Below are 21,507 nucleotides of genomic sequence, written 5' to 3'. Positions count from 1 at the left end.
AGTCACACAGAATGATTGGTGCTGATATTATTCTTTTAATTCCTGGCAATTGAGCTGTAATGGATGTCTATGATTAAATCATAATTTCAAAAAGGTTTCTACACACTTCTGCTGATGAGGAATAGACATCCTGATCCACTTGGGGGATTCTGAACCTATTGTGATTCATTCACACGAGTGACAGAAACAGCAAGTCCTGCAACAAAATTTGGGATCTTTGGGGCTTATTTATGTAAGATCATGCTCACAGTACACTCATTGGAATTAATGAAACTAAATTAGTCATGTCAGGCAATTTCATCATGTCTGCTCTTAAACAGGATTATGCTCTCTATAATCCTCCCACATGTACTTAAGGACTTGTACATGGTGCAATATTAGTTAGCTGTTACTATATGCTATACACAAACACCTACACGCCTCTTTTCTACTCCCCTCAGTTTCCCTGCTCTGGCCTCCCATTAGTTTACAAATTCTGCTCCCCTGTTGATTTCAAGCCAGTGAGAGTTACTCTTGAAACCCATCATCACAATAAATGTAATTACCAATTACCGTATATTGTCTCCCTGCTTATTTAACTTATATGCAGAATTCATCATGCGAAAGGCAGGGCTGGATGAATCCCAAGCCGGAATTAAGATTGTCAGAAGAAATATCAACAACCTCAGATAGGCATATGACATAATCTTGATGGCAGAAAGTGAGGAGGAATTATAGAACCTTTTAATGAGGGTGAAAGAGGAGAGCGCAAAATATGGTCTGAAGCTCAACATCAAAAAAACGAAGATCATGGCCACTGGGACCATCACCTCCTGGCAAATAGAAAGGGAAGAAATGGAGGCAGTGAGAGATTTTACTTTCTTGGGCTCCATGATCACTGCAGATGGTGACAGCAGTCACGAAATTAAAACACTCCTGCTCCTTGGGAGAAAGGCGATGGCAAACCTAGACAGCATCTTAAAAAGCAAAGACATCACCTTGCCAACAAAGGCAGTAAACTTAAAGCTATGGTTTTCCCAGTAGTGATGTATAGAAGTGAGAGCTGGACCATAAAGAAGGCTGATTGCTGAAGAATTGATGCTTTTGAATAATGGTGCTGGAGGAAGGTGTTGAGAGTCCCATGGACTGCAAGAAGATCAAACCGATCCATTCTTAAGGAAATCAGCCCTGAGTGGAAGGACAGATCGTGAAGCTGAGGCTCCAATACTTTGGCAACCTCATGAGAAGAGAAGGCTCCCTGGAAAAGACCCTGATGTTAGGAAAGATGGAGGGCACAAGGAGAAGGGGACGACAGAGGACGAGATGTTTGGACAGTGTTCTTGAAGCTACCAGCATGAGTTTGGCCAAACTGCGGGAGGCAATGGAAGACAGGAGTGCCTGGCATGCTCTGGTACATGGGGTCACGAAGAGTTGGACACAACTAAACAACTAAACAACAACAACAAGAAGAAGATAACTCTTATTAGAATAATTAGAATATTAGAAGAAGCAAGGCCTGCTCACAGGTGCCAGGCCACAAAATTGTGAAACAGGAGACATGACAATGTCTTGCCAGCTTTCTGTACATGATAACGTGTTCAGGAGGAAGTTGCTTTGAAAATGTGCTTTGCAAACTGCAAGCAGTAAGATTCATTCAGCCCAGGGCAAATTCATTTGCTCCATATCTTCACCGTTCCCTGGTCAAGAATCCAAGGAGTTTTCTTGGAACACCCCCAACCTTGAAATTTCTATCCCAGAGATTGAACAGGTAGTAATCACCAGTGATACGAGCTGAAAGAATAGCATTCTGGTAAAAGTTAAATGATCTACTTTTGCTGGAACACTTAACCAGATTGTGGACACTTGTTCATTGAAGGCTTTCAGCAGAGATTGTTTGAGGAAGAAATGGGATTTTGCCTTCAATTATTATACTATTACCATTATACTACTATTACTATGCTTTGGTTGGCATTCCCTGCATTACAGAGGGATGGCTTGGGCGACCCTTGGGGTCTCTTTCTGCTCTACAGTTTTTTTTTTATTGTAGGGTGACAAGCAGAAGAAAGAAATTTGTCTGGATAAAAATCCAGTGTAAAAACAGTTGTGTGGGGTTTTTTGGAAGCATCAAAGTGGTGGAGGGAGGGGGGTAGGTTTCTGAGCCCAGAAACTTGTTTAGAAAAGCTCATAAGATGCCCTAAGCAAGCAGTCAGAACTCCCCGTCCCCGGGAGACATTTGAACTGTAACCGTGTATGTGCAAACAGAAGGGGAAATGACAGGCCGCCAGAGTTCCGGAGTACTGACCCAGAAACTGAATAGCTAGAGGAGGCCAACAACCTACCTCTTGAAAGACTGACTCCTGTGACTAAAGGATTAAAAGAGCAGCAGTTACTGCTCTCCTTGCGAAAAGCACTGAGACACCACTTAGTGTGCTTTGGCATGCAGTTTTTTTTACTTCCCTGTCTTCAAGAGAAGGGAACGTTTGGCTTACTAACAAAAGGCTTATCAAGTGAAGGTGTTGTAAGTGGAAATTCACAGGTGTAAAGTGGAAACAAGCCACATATACAGAATTTTGAATTGGAAAATATCACCAATGAAAGGTTTTTTTTTTGGGGGGGGGGAGTAAACATTTAATGAACTATTAAAAAAAGGAGTAAAATTTAATGAACTAAACTTTGAGACTATGTTGTGCCAGGAAGTTCAACAGACATGGATCAAGGGGTAAATCTGCAAAAAATATCCTTTACTGTGCTGAGTTGCTGGTTTCTGGGATTGACTTCAAAATCTTCTTGCTATTCTCTATCACCACCTGCTGGCCATGACTGAGCCCATAACCTTTTTAAGCTATTTGTGATTTTAAAAAAATGTCTTACACATATAGTTGAAGATAAATCTTTACTTGTCAGGCTGGCAACAGTTAAACAACAACCATTATTTACATAGAAATTCATGCGTGCAATATGTTTCTGACATGACAGCTTATACTCTAAATTCACTCTTCCCTCTGGCCCATCCAACTGAATACCTTCGAAATGATAGACTGATTCTGAGCAGGGCATGAGGAAAGATGCAAAGAGTCTTTGCATGCTTAAAATTCCAGGGTCGATTTCTAGCATTTCTGCATAAAGGGTTGCAGACCAAGGTAGAAAAATCTGCCCATCCTTATCCTGGAGAAGAGGAGACTGAGAGGAGATATGACAGCCATCTTCAAATATCTCCAGGGCTGTCACTTGGAAGAGGGAGCAAGCTTGATTTCTCCTGCTCTGAAGGACACAACCTGAACCCGTTGTGTTTGCTGTAATTTTCCATCTTGGTTGTGAAAAAAATTGTTGTTGTTTAGTCGTTTAGTCGTGTCTGACTCTTCGTGACCCCATGGACCAGAGCACACCAGGCACTCCGGTCTTCCACTGCCTCCCGCAGTTTGGTCAGGCTCATGTTTGTAGCTTCGAGAACACTGTCCAACCATCTCGTCCTCTGTCGTCCCCTTCTCCTTGTGCCCTCCATCTTTCCCAACATCAGGGTCTTTTCCAGGGAGTCTTCTCTTCTCATGAGGTGGCCAAAGTATTGAAGCCTCAACTTCAGGATCTGTCCTTCCAGTGAGCACTCAGGGCTGATTTCCTTCAGAATGGATAGTTTGTTCTTCTTGCAGTCCATGGGACTCTCAAGAGTCTCCTCCAGCACCATTATTCAAAAGCATCAATTCTTTGGCGACCAGCCTTCTTTATGGTCCAGCTCTCACTTCCATACCTCACTACTGGGAAAACCATGGCTTTAACTATACGGACCTTTGTTGGCAAGATGAAAAAAATAGCCCTTCCATTTACACTTCTTCCATTCTTTTTCCAAGAAAAATTCCAAAGGTTTGATAGCTTTCCTCTCTAAATTCACTCCACGTTGTGTGCAGACTCCTTTCTCTTCCAACTCTATCTCTTCCAGCTTAGGATGTCTCTTCATCTCTTCATCGGTGGCTTCCTTCCACTCCTCCAACATCACAACACTGCAATTTGGCTGTTTCAGTCCTCTAGTCACCTTATGTGAAGGACGTCTTCATTACACCATCTTTTGCCTCCAGCTCCACCATTTCATCCTTCTGTTCTGGAAATCCTTCATCCATATTGTTCTCCAAAGTCTCTTTGTCCTCTTTAATTCCACTTTCCATTTCATTCTTCTGTTTTCTTAGCTTTTGGGTGGTTGCTTCCGTACCCATCTCTGCTGTTTCTCCTTGTTAAAATGTTACACACACACACACACACACACCAATTGCTCAGTGTTCCTCCATCCCTCCATTATTCCTAAAGCCACAGTTATCTCAGTTTTCCACCATCTCCATTTACTCAAACTTCTGCCATTGAAGGAAAGGCTAGTGGAAGTCAGGGGAACGTCTGTTTCAAACTTCTCCCCCTTCCATTCCTTAACTGGAATAAAGGATGTGAAGCCTTCAAATATTGCATAGTGCCTCCGCACAACCTATTTCACTCCTGATACCTTGCGTGGTCCGCGTTCCAGGTTCCGGGTTCAATGTAGTGATTTAGAAGAGATATTTTATTAACAAGCACACATGTACAGTATCCATCAAAGAAACTTAACATTCTTCAACTGGAGAAGCTGATAGCTTGCTCTGAGGGGTCTACTCATCTTCAAGATACAATAACATAGCATGGGGGTGTTAGAAGGGGGCTGCAGAAGAGGGAGAGAGGAGGAGGTGTGGGAATGTGTGTGTAAGGGAGATTTGAGAAAAGGAAGGGGAGGGGGAGGAGAAAAGGGAGCAAGAGTAAGAATGGGGATGCAAAGGAAGTTGTCAAAAAGGAGGGAGTAAGGAGGCATTGGGAGAGGGATGAAGATGAAAGCAGGGGCATGAAAGGGCCTGAAGAAAAGGAGGAGATGGGGTGAAGGGGAAAACAGATGCAAAGCAGAGCTGCAGAAAATAAGAGAGAATTGGCTTCAGGAATGGAGCTGCGAAGGGGAAAAGAGTAGCTGCATGGGATGAGATGGGAAGGGAAGGGGAAATGCTAGGGGGTTCATGTGTCAGGAGTGGCCAAGGGGTCACCAAGTGCAGGAAGCAGGGGTGCAGCCCCTAATATTTTCCTATCTTCTTATGTGTTGCAACAGGGAACAGCACGGAGTTTATACGGATGGGGATGTGTTATAATCCCTATTATAGCCTCTTGATTGAGCTCTTTGACTCCTTCTGGCAACTGAAAACTGAATGCCCTCAGCATGCTGGTCAGGAAGATGAATATTTCGATCTTTGCCATCTGCATTCCCAAACATATGCGAGACCCTGAGGAGGAGAGAAGAAGAAGGCAGTAAGTGAGCAATAATTTACTTTCCAATGTTCATTGCTTTGTAGCTATAAGCATTCTCCATAACACTTTGGCAAAATAGACATAGTTAGGATACGGAAAACATCAAGGCTGCTGTCAGTTTTCTAGCCTGATCAGTGCCAACCTTCCTTTCTTCTTGTTATATTTTATTCTGTAATTTGAATTTCCCAATCTCATATCAAGGAAGATACATTCAGGAAGAGGATGGATTGAAGATGAAGGGTCCTGTGGGAGGGGCAGGGCAGAGAGCATCTCCCAGGGCTGGAAGCCAGAGTAAGAAGGTCTAGCTCCCAGTGAGAACTGGGAGGGCTCACTTTTCTGTGTGCAGAATAAGGGTGAAGATTTAATTTTGATAGAGGACTCTGTAATTTCCTTTATTTCTTTTCAATCTTTTCTTCCTTTCCTATTTTTTTTTCTATTTTCCCTTTTAGATTAGCATGGCTTTTATTGTGTCTTATGTATAAAGCTTTTTAATAAAACTTGATTTTAAAAAATGAAAGGAAAACTTTGGTCAACTGCCCAAATCAGCAATGCAGAAAGGGGTTAAGACCATGGAGCAAACTCTCCTGCCAGGTTTACTTCACCTTGGTAGGAACTAGCATTGCTGCCTGAAGAGAAGTTGGGTGGCTTGCAGTGGTGATGTGTGACAGGGAACAGCACTATCCTGGTGCTGGCAGTGCTGCCTCTCTCAGGGACAGGGCAGGGGTGGCAAATGTTGGGAGGTGCAGATGGAGGCCACATAAGTGTATGTGCATGTGTGAATCCCAGGCCACCAACCCAGAGATGCCCTTAACTTGCCACTGCCCTGCCCCATTCTGCTGACCAACACTGCCCCTCCAGCCAGAAAGACGCTGCTACTGCTCTGGCCCACTCCCTCCTGTGCTGCTGCTGATGTCATTTCCTAGAAGCAGACCAGTAAGCACATGTACAGATCACAACATAGCTTGGTCTTCTGTGTTTACCTGCACTAAATGGGAGATATTCTTCTCTGTTCACGAATTGTCCATCCTTGTCCAAAAAATGATTTGGGTTGAACTTTGCAGGTGTCTCCCATCGTGTTGGATCAAGAAGAACAGAGCGCAGATCGGGAACAATAATAGTCCCCTGCAAATAAGAAACAAGTGACTTGGAATGCATTCACATCAATACTTTTTTTTTATTGTCCCACACTATCCCAAGACTAATCATTGCAGAGACTGATCTGAATTATTATTATTATTATTATTTTGGTGGGTGGCTTTGTATTCATCACTGTAAAAACTTTCTGTACAGGCAGGAACACAAGGGGACTTTCCCCCAACTCTTTTAAAATGAAAGCTCACAAGCAGGCTGAGACTTCTGGTCACTACATGCTCCTCCCCTGCCACAATTGCCCCATGGAATGGCACTTGCTGATGGTGAAACATGTCTGCAGATGGAGCTCCTGCTCTTGCCCTTCAGATTTTTGACTAGACAGGAAGTTCCTGTATGGCTGGCTGCATCTCTCAATATGAAACCGTCTGCTGCTCTTTGCTCTTGGGCTACAGGAGTGCAGCTGTATCACACTGTTATACCTTGGGAATGAGAAAACCACGCAGCTTGAAATCCTTTGTACATTGCCTAGGCAACCCAAAAGAACCGGGAGGTTTAAAGCGCTGTAGTTCATGAATCACAGCATTAGTGTAGGGCAGTTTCTTCTTGTCTTGATAGCAGATTGAGTGAGCAGAACCTATGACATCTTCTATTTCCTTGTGCATTTTATCTGAAGAGAATGATGGAAATGGAAGTTTTATTGTGAATACTGCATTTTATTTCAGATGGACATTTAATTTCCTTGAATATATTCCATAAATCTCTGTGAATGAGTCCCAGTGTCTTGCATTTTTTTTAATAAGATATTTATGAAAGATTTTAAACAATTCAAACAATACAAAAAGACAAAAAGAAAATGTAAGAAACATACAAAAATACAGGTAAAAAATACATAAAACAAAAACACAAAACAGAAAATAATTCAATTTTTTAAGTGTTGTTTCCATAAACCTCTTTCATGACTCCCTCACGTCTCCCTTTACTGTGTTCCTAATTACAAAATCATGTTCCGCAATACTTCACCTTCTCCCAGAGTTTGTTTTCACTTACACATTTCAGCAATTATGTCTCCAAATTAACCTTTCATTATCCAATATTCAAGTATTTAAGTTTGACATAATATTATTCAAGTTTCATCTTTGTTCTTATAATTCAGTTATTTTCATATTTCTTTCCACTAGTTTACTAATGCCATCTTATTTTTATATCCTGCATCATTTTAACATTCAAACAATTTGCAATGCTTTTGCAGATAGTCCTTGAATTTTTTCCAGTCTTCTTCCACTGTCTCTTCTCCCTGGTCTCGGATTCTGCCAGTCATTTCTGCCAATTCCATGTAGTCTATCAGTTGCATCTGCCATTCCTCCAGAGTGGGCAAATCTTGAGTCTTCCAATGCTTTGCGATGAGTATTCTTGCTGCTGTTGTCGCATACATAAAAAAAGTTCGATCCTTCTTTAATACCAATTGGCCGACAATGCCCAGGGAAGGTATATTTAAATACCTTTTTTAACTCATTATAAATCATTTCCTAGAAGGTCTTAACCTTTGGGCATGTCCACCAAAGGTGAAAGAATGTTCCCTCAGATTCCTTACATTTCCAACACTTATTGTCTGGCAAGTGATATATTTTTGCAAGCTTGACTGGGGTCATGTACCACCTATATATCATTTTCATAATATTTTCTTTCAAGGCATTACGTGCCGTGAATTTCACACCGGTGGTCCATAACCGTCCAGTTTCTTGCATTTTTAGGTCACCTGGTCCTCCAAAGAGCTCATCTGTTTACTTGGTTCTTCCCCACTCTAGATCCCAGGTGTGAAAAGGCTGAAAGTGAAGCTCATCACAGTTGTTTCTGGTTACCAGAGCTGGCTGGATTTGCTGAAGGGCTGGGATCAAAGGCTGTCATATATTCATTCTCTACCCCCAGCCCTCAATATTTCCTACTTAGTTTCACTAATACTCATTTCCTCATCTGATCTTTGGCTAGCATCACTCATATAAAGGTAAAGGTAAAGGACCCCTAGGAGGTTAAGTCCAATCAAAGGAGACTATGGAGTGCTTTGCTCATCTCGCTTTCAGGCCTAGGGAGCTGGTGTTTATCCACAGACAGCATTCCGGGTCATGTGGCCAGCATGACTAAACCACTTCTGGCACAACTGGACACCATGATGAGTGCCAGAGCACACAGAAATACTGATTATCTTCCCACCGCAGCACTACCTGTTTACTTACACTGGCATGCTTTCAAACTGCGTTGGCAGAAGCTGGGACAGAGCAACAGGAGTTCTCCTGTCTTATGGATTCAAACTGCCAACCTTCTAATCAGCAATCCCTAGAGGCTCAGTGCTTTAGACCACAGTGCCACCCGCATCCCTCATGTAATGGAGCATGGAGAGGCAGGAATGAGGCTCAGTCACTTATCTCACAGCAGGGGCATTCTTGTACATTTGCTGCATAAAGAAACTGCTAGCAGATTTGCAAAACAAAACAAGTTGTGGTATGGTATCAAACTGGAGGGGGGAATGTGTTGATTCCTGCATTGCAGGGGGTTGTATTAGAAGACCCTTAGGGTCCCTTCCAACCCTACTATTGTAGGCTTCCTTATGAAACCTTTAAAGAACTATGCTCCAACCTAGTGGTCAAGAGAAGCCCTGGCTCTCCTCTCTCACCTTGGATATCTGGATGACTTGCCAGGAAGAGAAGTGCCCATTTCAGAGAACACGTAGTTGTGTCCGACCCTCCTGCAAAGAGGTCAAAAATGCACTGGGCCAAGTTTTCTTCATCATAGGTGGACTCTGGGTCATTCCTGCTCTGGTGTTGAAAATGGGGAAAGTGACATGTCATTTATATGCATTACATTCTGTCCTTCAGCACTTTATCTTCCTTCCCCCACTTATTACCATACCACCCACACATGCTTCACGAGAGGTGGGGTATCCTCTTATAGTGCCTAAGGTGAAATGGGAAACTGCTGCCACCCCCACCCCCTGCTGTTGCTGCCCTCACTCGCTGGATCATCACCTTTTCGTGATGAGTGGGCTTGCAGATTCCTATGACCCTTGTGAGTGAAGCCATTGGGAATCTCGTACTCCCAGCAGGGTCACCCAAGGCGGTAAGGTCAAAGGGGAGGAGCTAGACAAAGAATGACCCAAGAAGTCATCAACGGCAGAACAAGCGGGTGATAACAAGCGGTATGTTACAACGGCTCTAAAGGTGGATGAAAGCTGCAGCAGATAAGAATTTACCGGTTGCCATGACAACTCATGCCATCAGAACAGAGCCTTACTGCGAAGACTGTTCATTGGTCAGTGTGCACTGATCTACAGACATAAAACAAATTCACGTACAGGCATCTTCCAAAAAACTCATCCCAAACCCAAACACCAAAAGTTCCATGGTGATCAGCATATGGTAACAGGGGCAGGATTGTGAAATGTGGAAGCCCTTAGTCATGAAACAGCACTTGGCCGGTGGATCCAGATTCAGTCATTCTGACTCAAGGAACAAGGCAGTTGAGCAGCTCGGCAGCTGAATCCATGACTGAGCGGCCCTTTTTAGGATCTACTCTGCTCACTCCAAAATGGGGGAGGGGCTAGAAAAGGTGCCCTAAACATAGTCTGCCTCTCTTTTTCCCTGACTGGATTACTACACCCAGTGGGATCACCACCCAGCGGTGGTAAAGGACAATTGAACTTTGGAACACGGAATATATGGACAGATATAACACAGATAATGAGCATCCTGAACACTGAACTGCCTCATCGCAAGAGAGATGTGACGTTTTAACATCAATATTGCAGTGCTTCAAGAGACTCAAAGAGCAGGCAATGGACAACTGAAGGAAGAAAAAGGAGGCTACACATTCTTCTGGAAAGGTCTATCTGAACAAGAGGGTCAAATACATGAGGCAGGCTTCGCTATCAAAAACAATCTTGTAAAGCTCCTGTCAGAAGTCCCTACCAGACTTCTGGTAAACTCACCAAAAACCAACAGGCTACTATTAGCAACACACTCGTTTGACAGAAAAATAAATTTAAAACTTCATGGAGGCATCCTCAGTTTAGTTTAAGAATATTTTGTTTTGGGTTTTCTGTTTTCTCAGTCCACATTTGAATGTCAGATAAACATCAATCCAAAAAATGCTCCAAAGCAAGACCCCTTAGCACACTTCAGTTTCCACTCCTTTACACTCACATTTCCTAGACATTTCTATATTTGCTTATGGATTGATGTCAACCCACTTGAGCAACTAAATTGACTATGAGAAATATTTGGAGGGAACTCAATGCGATTTTCAACTGAGATTCAGAAAAAAAGACACAGTGGTACCTCGGTTTTCGAACAGCTTAGTTCCCGAACAACTTGGAACTTGAATGCTGCAAACCTGGAAGTCAATGTTTCGGTTTGCGAACTTTGCTTCAGAATCTGAATGTGCTCCTGAGCTTCCATTTTCAATGTTGCGCTGCTAATTTGTGCCCCCCCCCCATTGTAATCAAAGCCTTCCATTTCCGATTGAAGTGTCCTGAGGTGATATTTGGAGCTTATATTTGGTGCTTTTGTTTTTGCTAATTTTTGCATTTTTGTTTGTGTGGCTTTTTCCTTTTTGTGACTGTAGCTTGTTCTTCATTTTATGATTGATTGATTGATTGTGTGACTACAGAAATGGATAAAAACCTACCATCCAAACAATGACTATCATCAGCGCAGGTAAGAAAGAATTTTAAATTTAATTGTTATCATCCACAATACTGTTTTATTTATTTTATAGTACAGTACAGTGATTACTGCTTTCATTTTATGGATCAATGGCCTCATTAGATAGAAAAATTCACGTTAAATTGCTGTTTTAGGGGTTGTTTAAAAAAGTCTGGAATGGATTTGTTTTCCATTACTTTCTATGGGAAAGCATGCCTCAGTTTTGGAACACTTTGATTTTGGAACAGACTTCTGGAACGGATTAAGTTTGAGAACCAAGGTATCACTGTACTGGTTTCCAGGCAAGGGATTAGTATTCACATATAACAGGGAATATAATGATTCCTTGAATGAGCTGCCTACAGTTTTGAAGCAGATACTCATTTGCATTCACATTTGTACATGAAAATATCTATCCTTTCCTAGCTATTTTAGTAGATGTCTGTGAGGGAACTGCCATCGGAGGAACAGGTGGTGGAAGGGCTCACGGGGGCTGGTAGAGACTCAGCAGCTGAAGCAGGAACCAGCAGGGGGAGAGGTGGATCTCTGAGGGAAAGCGAGCAGGAGGGAGGGCTCAGGGACACGTCCAGCGAGAACAGTGGGGGGGGGGTATCTGAAGCTCCCATAGGGAGACCCACTCCTCGCCGGAAACTGTCACGCCGCGAGTCCAGGAGATGTGTTTCCGTTAAGGAGCTTTTATGCTGGAAACGATTCCGAAAGCAACCACTGTCGGAATCTGCAAGTGACTAGAGCAGCCATGTCTGAGGGGCTCTGTCACAGACAGAAGTTTGTGGGCTTGAACAAACTCTGAGGGACTACTATTTTACGCACAAGCAGCTCATCATCCCATCACAATGCCTATGGAAGGATGTCAACTCACTTTAGCAATTAAAATGACTATGATGGAAGGGGGGGCAGAGAGAGGTATTGGTGTCCTGGCAAGAGATTAGTATTCACTTATATTAATTTTTTTATTTTGTATTAAAGATTTCAACATAACAATTTCCCCTCCCCGAAAAGAAAACCAGCCCTCCCACCCCCCACCCCCAGACTTCCCTCAGCTCCTCTCCCTGTTCACTCATAACATGGAATATAATGATTCCTTGGATGAGCAGCATTCGCTTTTAAGCAGATACTTACTTTCTCCATCTGAAGTAGATAGAAATCAATGAGATCCTGTGGCTCATACAGGGACTGATTCTCCTTATGCTTCTCTATCTCCTCCTTTGCAAATGAACGCACCATCTCTGTGCAGGAGAAAGCCTTCTTGTGGGGCCCTGGGAGATGTTTCATGAGCCATGGGAGCATTTCATAAAGCTAAAGGAAAGATAGCAGAAATGCTGCCATTACCATGAGGAAGCTTGTTCAAACCATTTGTGCTTTGGAATTGCACTTATAAAACATGATCTGCATTATTCTTCAGGGCTAGCATATTAGTTTGAGTCTCACTAAGAAGAAGGAAGGTGTCTATAGCTTCTCTGGAATCCCACAATGATTGGATTCTGTGAATTATCCCTAGCTGAAAATGTGAAAGAAAAGTATGGCTCAAATATTTTTCCAGCTCCCCGGCATAATTTCAAAACTGGGCACTATCTCAGGACCTCTCCTGGAACAAGTTAGTGCCCGTTTGTGGTAGTTGGAGGTGGGTGGAGAATAGGGATGGGGGAAAATTCAAGTACGGTAAGTTTCATGAGTCCTTTTTTTTTTTTTTTTACAGATTAGGAATGGATGTAGAAATATGGAGAACTGAACTTAAATTTGAGGAAAGGGTTTAGCAGAAGGGGGCTGCTTTCCTCAGCAATAGCGCTAGTGCTTGAGTTGCTGGTCTCTCTTTCATTAAAAAAATTTCCAGCCAAGTGTGGCTGCAGGGGCCTCACCATTATTGCCACTGCTAGGTGGGTATAGAGTAGACACATTTAGTTTTCTATGATGGCAGCAAAACTATGTAATTCCCTTCTTGAGAAGATTATTTTGTTCACCCTGTTCCCTTTGGTGGGCTCTAGATGATCTGTTCCCAAGGTCATTTTTTCATTTTTGTCCCATCTTCTTTCTAAAGAGTCTCCTGTGGTGGACAAAGTCTTCTTTTGTTGTTTTTTATGGGGGTTTTTGTGTATTTTTTATCTCAATGATAATCATGAGCAATGGATCAGGCTGTGAGATAGTAAGTGGCCCTTATCTCAGATCAATTTAAACCTGATCTCACTTCTCCAGCCCTCTATCAGAATACTGATTTGTGGCATTAAGGCCCTTGGGAGGTATTAAAGCCCTTTGGCAGGAATGGGAATGACTACTCACAGCATAACCAAAGCTACATACAAATTGTAGGATAAATTCTATGGCTTCTATAAGCTTCTGGAATCGTTCATCTCCAAGAGCAAACCGGTGCCCAAAAGCCACAGCACATATCACGTTAGAGACTGAAGTAGCGATGGGCAAGGAGGGGTCAAGTGGCTGTCCTGCAAAATAAAGTTATACTAATGTTAGCTCAGCTGGTCCAGTTCATACTCAGAGTGGGAGTTCATGGTGGTCAAGAGAAATTGCTGGGATCTCCATTAGGAACCAAGAAAAGCATATCACATTCCTTTCTAAACTGGACAGAGGTAGTACACAAATATATCTCCATATGCCAACTCAGCACCATCACTTAGCATCACATACCCTTTGAATGTGCAAAAGCCTCCACGAGCTGATGGGCCTCCTCTGCTACTTGGTGCTCCATGCCTTTCTTTTCCCGCCACAGCTTCTGCAGAGTAACTACAACAAAGCGTCTCTGTTGCCTCCAGGTGTGACCAATTGAGAATGCAATACCTATGGAAAATCAGTGAGAAATAACAACAATCATACCTCGGGTTAAAGTCGCTTCGGGTTAAATCTTTTCAGGTTGCCTCCCACGGCGACCCGGAAGTAACGGAACAGGTTACTTCAGGGTTTTGCCGCTCACACATGTGCAAACGCTCAGAATGACGTCACATGCATCCGCACTTTACAGTATCAGTAAAAAGTGAGACTTCTTGACAGCTCTACCGTTTTGATTTTTGAAGAGAAAACTGGTATCTGATACAGTGTGATGTCGACAAGTTTAGATCTTTCCATGGAAGGCCGTCACGATCAAATTTCACTTCTATCTATCAAGCTTCTGGTGATGCTATTGGGAAAACAATGGAAGTGGTGGAAATGGAAGGAGCTTTTTTCTTTCTCTCTTGCTAAATTAGGATGGAAAATCATTGCCTACAGGAAATGGGATCACAAGATACAAAACTGGGTGTAAAATAATGAATATACAACAAGTAAATAACTATGGGTTATTTTTTAATATTGTACAGTGGTACCTCAGGTTACATACACTTCAGGTTACATACGCTTCAGGTTACAGACTCCGCTAACCCAAAAATAGTGTTTCAGGTTAAGAACTTTGCTTTAGGATGAGAACAGAAATTGGGCTCTGGCAGCGCGGCAGCAGCAGGAGGCCCCATTAGCTAAAGTGGTGCTTCAGGTTAAGAACAGTTTCAGGTTAAGTACGGACCTCCGAAACGAATTAAATACTTAACCTGAGGTAACACTGTATATGACTACAGTGCAGAGATTCCTGTTTAAATAGAAATGAAGAATTTGTTTTTTATAAAAAAAACCATGGAGGAATGTTTGGAATTTTTTGGGAGATAAAGTCACCATACTGGAATGGAGGAGGACTATTGCGTACACACTTGAAGGTGATAGCCGGCTGGTGAAAGACCCTGTGTGAGAGACAGAGAAGGAAAGATCTCCCAGGGTGGGAGACTGGGGGAAGAAAGGGAAGCACCCAGGTGAGAGCTGGGAGGGTCCACTCCCTTCTGTGTGAGACAAGAGTTCAGATCTACCTTTGAGACAGGGCTTGGCATTTCTTTCACTCTTTTACTTTTTTTTTTTTTGTTTGCTTAGTTAGTGTTTCTGAAAAGTTTCAATAAAAAGTATGGAAAACCAAACAAACCCAATTCAGCCAATTTTTCAACACTGTTTTTAAGGATATAATGTGTGGTGTCAACCAGTTACTACTTCTACTGGTCCAGCTAGACAGGTTTGGTTTTTTTTACTGAGGGTGAATTCTGCACCATATTTTTGACAAGACGTAATGCATCAATGGTGGATATATTCTGCTTTGTTAATTCTTCTGCTACGCTGCCTGAACACTACTGCATTATTTCTGTCTGGGGAAACTATACTGCAACGAAAGTGGGACAAAAATAAGTTTGTGCATTTGTAGTTTTCAGCAGAAAGTTTTCAGCAGACACTCTGTGTCTTTCAGAGTGAATGTCCCTGTTCTTTGGAACTGCATTCAGAATATGACTCTGCACTTTCCCCCCAAAAAGGAAGACATTTTCCCCCCAACAAGCTTTCCCAGTTGTGTACAAAGGTCACTTCAATAGGTGTATACCTTTTATTGTTTTAACCCATATTTAGTTGTTGTTGGTTTTTATACTGTTTTAAAACCTTTTATAATAAATAAATAATAATAATATTTTTTTATTTATACCCCACCCTTCCCAGTTCAGAAAACTGGGCTCAGGGCGGCTAACAGCAACTTTAAAACACTTAATTGATGCAACAAAACACAGCATAAAATACAGTATAAAACGTGAATAACAATAAATTCAGAATTCAAAAATCAATTTAGGGGGGAAATCCAGCCAATAGGCATTAGATGATTACCAGGGCGGCTAGCTGGCTAAATTAGTCCTATTTGGGCCAGAGAGGAGACCAGGGGAGAATTAGCTGTGGGATCCCAGTGGGTAGTCTTCATAAAAAAGGGAGGGGAGGGGAGGAAGGGAAATAAAAGACCAGGCTAAATTCAAATTGAAAGCCAGGCATTCTTAAGGAAATCAGCCCTGAGTGCTCACTGGAAGGACAGATCCTGAAGCTGAGGCTCCAATACTTTGGCCACCTCATGAGAAGAGAAGAGTCCCTGGAAAAGACCCTGATGTTGGGAAAGATGGAGGGCACAAGGAGAAGGGGACGGCAGAGGACGAGATGGTTGGACAGTGTTCTTGAAGCTACCAGCATGAGTTTGACCAAACTGCGGGAGGCAGTGGAAGACAGGAGTGCCTGGCGTGCTCTGGTCTATGGGGTTACGAAGAGTTGGATACGACTAAATGACTAAACAACAACAACAACAAGAAGATAACTCCCCGGCCCTGCTCCCGCCCCGGCCCTGCTCCCACGGTGGCATCTACCTCTTCCCGAATCTGAGCGACTTTATCTGCAAAAAACATTGCAAAATCATTGCAGGAGATCATGTGGCCCGTACTGGGCCCCGATGTAGCAGGTGGTTCTGCTAAATTGCGGACCACCTGAAAAAGTCTCCTGCTGCTGTTTTCTGCAGATGCAATAGAGGCGGTGAAGAAATTCTTCTTCGCCGTCACTACCGCCACTTGGTAGGCTCGACATTGAGCTCTAACCTGTGTCCGGTCAGCTTCAGAATGGGTCATCGGCCACCGGCGCTCTAGCCGTCTCAACGATTGTTTCATTGCCCTCAGATCCGTGGAAAACCACGGGGCTGTCCGGGCTCCATGCAATCGGAGAGGGTGCTTCGGAGCCAAACAGTCAATAGCCTTGGTTAACTCCACATTCCAGCGGGCCACCAGGGAATCAGCTGAAAGGCCATCAACATGGGATAAAGCATCCCCTACCACTCTCTGGAAACCATTTGGATCCATTAAGTGGCGGGGGCGGACCATCCGAATCGGTCCCACCTCCCTGCAGAGGGGAAGGGTCGCAGAGAAGTCAAGTTGCACCAGGAAGTGGTCTGACCATGGCACTTCTTTTGTTTTGCTTTTACTTAGTGTCAGAACACCAACATCCATGGAGGTAAACACCAGGTCCAAGGCATGTCCGCAGCTATGGGTTGGGCCAAACTTATTCAGGGACAGCCCCATGGAGGCCATGCTTTCCATGAAGTCCCGAGCGGCCCCTTGTAAGGTCGTGTCGGCATGGATATTAAAATCCCCTAGGACAACCAAACTAGGTGTCTCCAGGAGAACATCCACCATGACCTGAAGCAGCTCGGGCAGGGAATCCTTGGTGCAGCGGGGAGGTCAGTACACCAATAGGAATCCTGCACTGCCCCTATTGGCCAACTTCCAGAACATGCACTCAGAGAATTGGGTCTTCCCAATAGGACGCCTGGTGCAAACCAATGACTTCCTAAAAATCACTGCAACCCCCCCTCCCCGCCCACAAGGCCTGTGTTGCTGTGCATAAGAGAAAACTGGTGGACAAGCAGCGGCAAGAACAGGCCCATCTGCTTCATCCAACCAAGTCTCTGTTACACATGCCAGGTCAAATCCTCCATCCATGATCAAGTCATGGATGGCAGTGGTATTATGAATCATTGACCTGGCATTGCACAGCAGCACCTTCAGGTTATGTGGGTATCCCTTGCTGATTCTAGTATCCGTCCGGTCAGGACCAGACCCGGAGGCAGGGATAGTTCTCAGACAACGACTAAACCTGCCTCCTCTGTAATGACATGGTCTGGTCTTAGCGTAACTCCTCCTCCTACCCGTAATCACTGAGATCGGTTGTCCCAGCGCATCCCCCTCTGTGGAACATGCCCCAGCCATTTTGTTGGCTGGGACCCACTCCCCGGCAGCCCTGACCCCTCCCCTTAAGAACTAAATAAGACCTTAAAACAATAAAAACAAAAACAAAAAACAAAAAAACCCAGAAAAGAAAAAAACAATACAAATAAAAAACTATTAAAATTACAAATCCATTAAAATCAAACAAATTTCCAACTAAACATCCATCCCACCCCATCCCCGTCCCCACATATACAAAAAAAATAAAATAAAAAAAGGAAAATTTCAAAACATTTTAAAAAGAACTCTGCGCCCCTCCGGATCCCCCTGGGCCGCAGCAGCAGTGACAGCAACCGTCCCTGTGAGGCCTGTCAAGCCCTGCCCTGGGGCAGGTGGTGAGTGGCAGGAAGGAGCAGGAAGGAGCAGGGCCCTCAGACACTCACACAGGAGAGTCCTCCTGGGCAGCAGAGCGCAGCAGTCCTTATGAGGCTTCAGGCCCCGCCCTGGGCCAGATGGTGAGTGGCAGGAAGGAGCAGGGCCCTCAGACACTCACACAGGAGAGTCCTCCTGGGCAGCAGAGTGCAGCAGTCCTTATGAGGCTTCAGGCCCCACCCCAGGCCAGATGGTAAGTGGCAGGAAGGAGCAGGGCCCTCAGACACTCACACAGGAGAGTCCTCCTGGGCAGCAGAGCGCAGCAGTCCTTATGAGGCTTCAGGCCCCGCCCCGGGCCAGATGGCGAGTGGTAGGAAGGAGCAGGGACCTCAGACACTCACACAGGAGAGTCCTCCTGGGCAGCAGAGCGCAGCAGTCCCTGTGAGGCTTCAGGCCCCACCCCAGGCCAGATGGTAAGTGGCAGGAAGGAGCAGGGCCCTCAGACACTCACACAGGAGAGTCCTCCTGGGCAGCAGAGCGCAGCAGTCCTTATGAGGCTTCAGGCCCCGCCCTGGGCCAGATGGTGAGTGGCAGGAAGGAGCAGGGCCCTCAGACACTCACACAGGAGAGTCCTCCTGGGCAGCAGAGCGCAGCAGTCCTTATGAGGCTTCAGGCCCCGCCCTGGGCCAGATGGTGAGTGGCAGGAAGGAGCAGTGCCCTCAGACACTCACACAGGAGAGTTCACAAAGAACACTGGTGACCCACCAGGTGCTCATGACAGCCTAATAAACTCACGTTCCAAGTTCTTCTTCAGAAACTCCCGCAAGTTGGCTAATTCTGCTTCTGACATGGAATATAGATGACTGGTTGGCACCAGGCACCAAGCCTATTTTGCAATCATAAGGTCTGTGGGGTGGGTAACCTATTTGCCTCCTTTTCACAGAACACATCCCTATAGGCCTTATACTGTGGGGGTATGGAGCTCTCCTCCCCCATGAGTTTTTCCCCCTACCTCTGCCCCCTTGGCTCCTACCTCTATTGGCGCTTCGAACCCTAGGCAGTGTGCTTGGCAGTAAGCTGAATCAAACGTTAAAGAATGCTGCCCCCATGCTATTACTTTGTGAGCTAACTTGGTGATGTGAAACATCCTTGTCTCCTTGTGGCCTGACAACTCCATGGGCCATGGGCCATGTGGCATAGGCAACTTGCCTCCCCACCAATGTCCTGCCATCAATTGGTCCGCCCATAGTTTCCAAAAACTCCCCCAGGTTTGAGAGAGTGCTGTGCTTGGCTGCAATTAGAGGAATTGTCCTTCCCTTAGCATTGCCTTCTAACATGCCAATTAAATATGCCACTCTCTCCTTATCAGACTTAAAATCCACTGCTCTCACGTCCAGAAAATAGAGAGCTTCGTTTTAAAGGCAAGATAGTCCGCCAGGTAACCTGCGTATTTAGAGGGGTTTTACTGGCTTTGAGAGTCCTTTCTGCCTCTAAATGCAGTCTTTGTTCTCCCAGGGCCCGGTGAGGGTATCTAGCTGTGATTTCAGCTGCCAGCTGTACTGCTGCAGTTCATTTATGGCATCCCTGGGCTCTCCTGCCCCCACTCCCGCTGCTCCAGCCCCCATTGAGTCCACACCCTCTGGTACTTCCCCTTGCATTCTGCACTCTATTGTACCTCGGGGTGTGAGAGAAGAGAGATTTGGCAAGCTGTCAGGCTGGTAGGCTCTCCCACACAAGATGCAGTCTCTGACAGTTTTATTGTTGTTGTTGTTAAGTCATTTAGTCGTGTCCGACTCTTCGTGACCCCATGGACCAGAGCACTCCTGTCTTCCACTGCCTCCCACAGTTTGGACAAACTCATGCTGGTACCTTTGAGAACACTATCCAACCATCTCGTCCTCTGTCGTCCCTTTCTCCTTGTGCCCTCCATCTTTCCCAACACCAGGGTCTTTTCCAGGGAATCTTCTCTTCTCATGAGGTGGCCAGAGTATTGAAGCCTCAACTTCATGATCTGTTCTTCCAGTGAGCACTCAGGGCTGATTTCCTTCAGAATGGATAGGTTTGATCTTCTTGCAGTCCATGGGACTCTCAAGAGGTTTCTCCAAAATCCAGCGCATGTTTGCAATTTGGTCTCTGGTTCCTCTGCCTCTTCTAAATCAAGCTTGCACTTCTGGGAGTTCTTGGTCCACATACTGCTTGAGCCTTCCTTGTAGAATTTTAAGCATAACCTTGCTGGGGTGTGAAATGAGTGCAATTGTGCGGTAGTTGGAGCATTCTTTGGCACTGCCCTTCTTTGGGATTGGGATGTAGACTGATCTTCTCCAATCCTCTGGCCACTGCTGAGTTTTCCAAACTTGGTAGCATATTGAGTGTAGCACCTTAACAGCATCATCTTTTAAAATTTTGAATAGTTCAGCTGGAATACCATCACTTCCACTGGCGTTATTAGCAGTGCTTTCTAAGGCCCATTTGACTTCACTCTCCAGGATGTCTGGCTCAAGTCAGCAACCACACTACCTGGGGTGTACGAGCCATCCATATCTTTCTGGTATAATTCCTCTGTGTATTCTTGCCATCTCTTCTTGATGGTGTTTCCTGCTTGGCAGGGGGTTGGACTTGATGGCCCTTGTGGTCTCTTCCAACTCTATGATTCTATGATTCTATGATTCTATGTCTTCTGCTTCTGTTAGGTCCTTACTACTTTTGTCCTTCATTATGGTAATCTTTGTATGAAATATTCCTTTCATATCTCCAATTTTCTTGAACAGATCTCTGATTCTTCCCATTCTGTTGTTTTCCTCTATTTCTTTGCATTGCTCGTTTAAGAAGGCCTTCTTGTCTCTCCTTGCTGTTTTTTGGAAATCTGCATTCAATTTTCTGTATCTTTCACTATCTCCCTCGCATTTTGCTTGCCTTCTCTCCCCCACTATTTGTAAGGCCTCGTTGGACAGCCACTTTGCTTTCTTGCATTTCCTTTTCATTGGGATGGTTTTCGTTGCTGCCTCCTGTATAATGTTGCGAGCCTCCATCCATAGTTCTTCATAGTTCTGCCCTTCGTATCGAGATCATTCTATCATTTTTGAGATTGCATCCCAGTACAGCTTTTGCCACTCTTTTGTTGACTATGATGGCCACTCCATTTCATTTATGGGATTCTTTCCCACAGTAGTAGATATGATGGTCATCCAAACTGAATTCACCGATTCCCGTCCATTTTAGTTCACTGATGCTCAGGATGTCGATATTTATTCTTGCCATCTCATTTTTGACCACATCCAACTTACCCAGGTTCATGGTTCTTACATTCCAGGTTCCTATGCAATATTTTTCTTTACAGCATTGGACTTTCCTTTCGCTTCCAGGCATATCCACAACTGAGTGACCTTTCGGCTTGTACTTGTCCTCCGCTCTTCCTCAGTAGCATGTTGGACGCCTTCTGACCTGAGCGGCTCATCTTCCAGCGTCATAACTTTTATGTACCTATTGTCTTTGTCCATGGAGTTTTCTTGGCG

The 21,507-nt window shown here is 44.5% G+C and overlaps 2 protein-coding genes across 4 annotated transcripts in view; both read right to left on the bottom strand.

The window, feature by feature from the left end:
- The window catches only part of LOC310707284 (cytochrome P450 2J2-like), a 127,488-nt gene that overhangs the window by 93,222 nt on the left and 12,759 nt on the right, over positions 1–21,507 (bottom strand). The gene's annotated exons all lie outside the window — the stretch shown is intronic.
- Positions 4,948–21,507, bottom strand: part of LOC310707285 (cytochrome P450 2J2-like) — a 162,980-nt gene continuing 146,420 nt past the window's right edge. For 2 of the 3 annotated variants that reach the window (XM_083504296.1, XM_083504294.1), the window contains exon 9: positions 4,948–5,258. In XM_083504296.1, the coding sequence (XP_083360422.1) occupies positions 5,071–5,258 (188 nt within the window). In that variant the 3' untranslated portion in view covers positions 4,948–5,070. Of the gene's footprint in view, positions 5,259–6,263; positions 6,406–21,507 lie in introns of all 3 variants that reach the window. The other variant, XM_083504297.1, reaches the window with a different exon arrangement.

The sequence above is a fragment of the Podarcis liolepis genome, assembly GCF_965112155.1.
Source record: "Podarcis liolepis genome assembly, chromosome: 5".
NCBI lineage: Eukaryota > Metazoa > Chordata > Lepidosauria > Squamata > Lacertidae > Podarcis > Podarcis liolepis.
The sequence above is the reverse complement of the archived record's forward strand: the minus strand, read 5'-3'. Positions and strand labels throughout refer to the sequence as shown.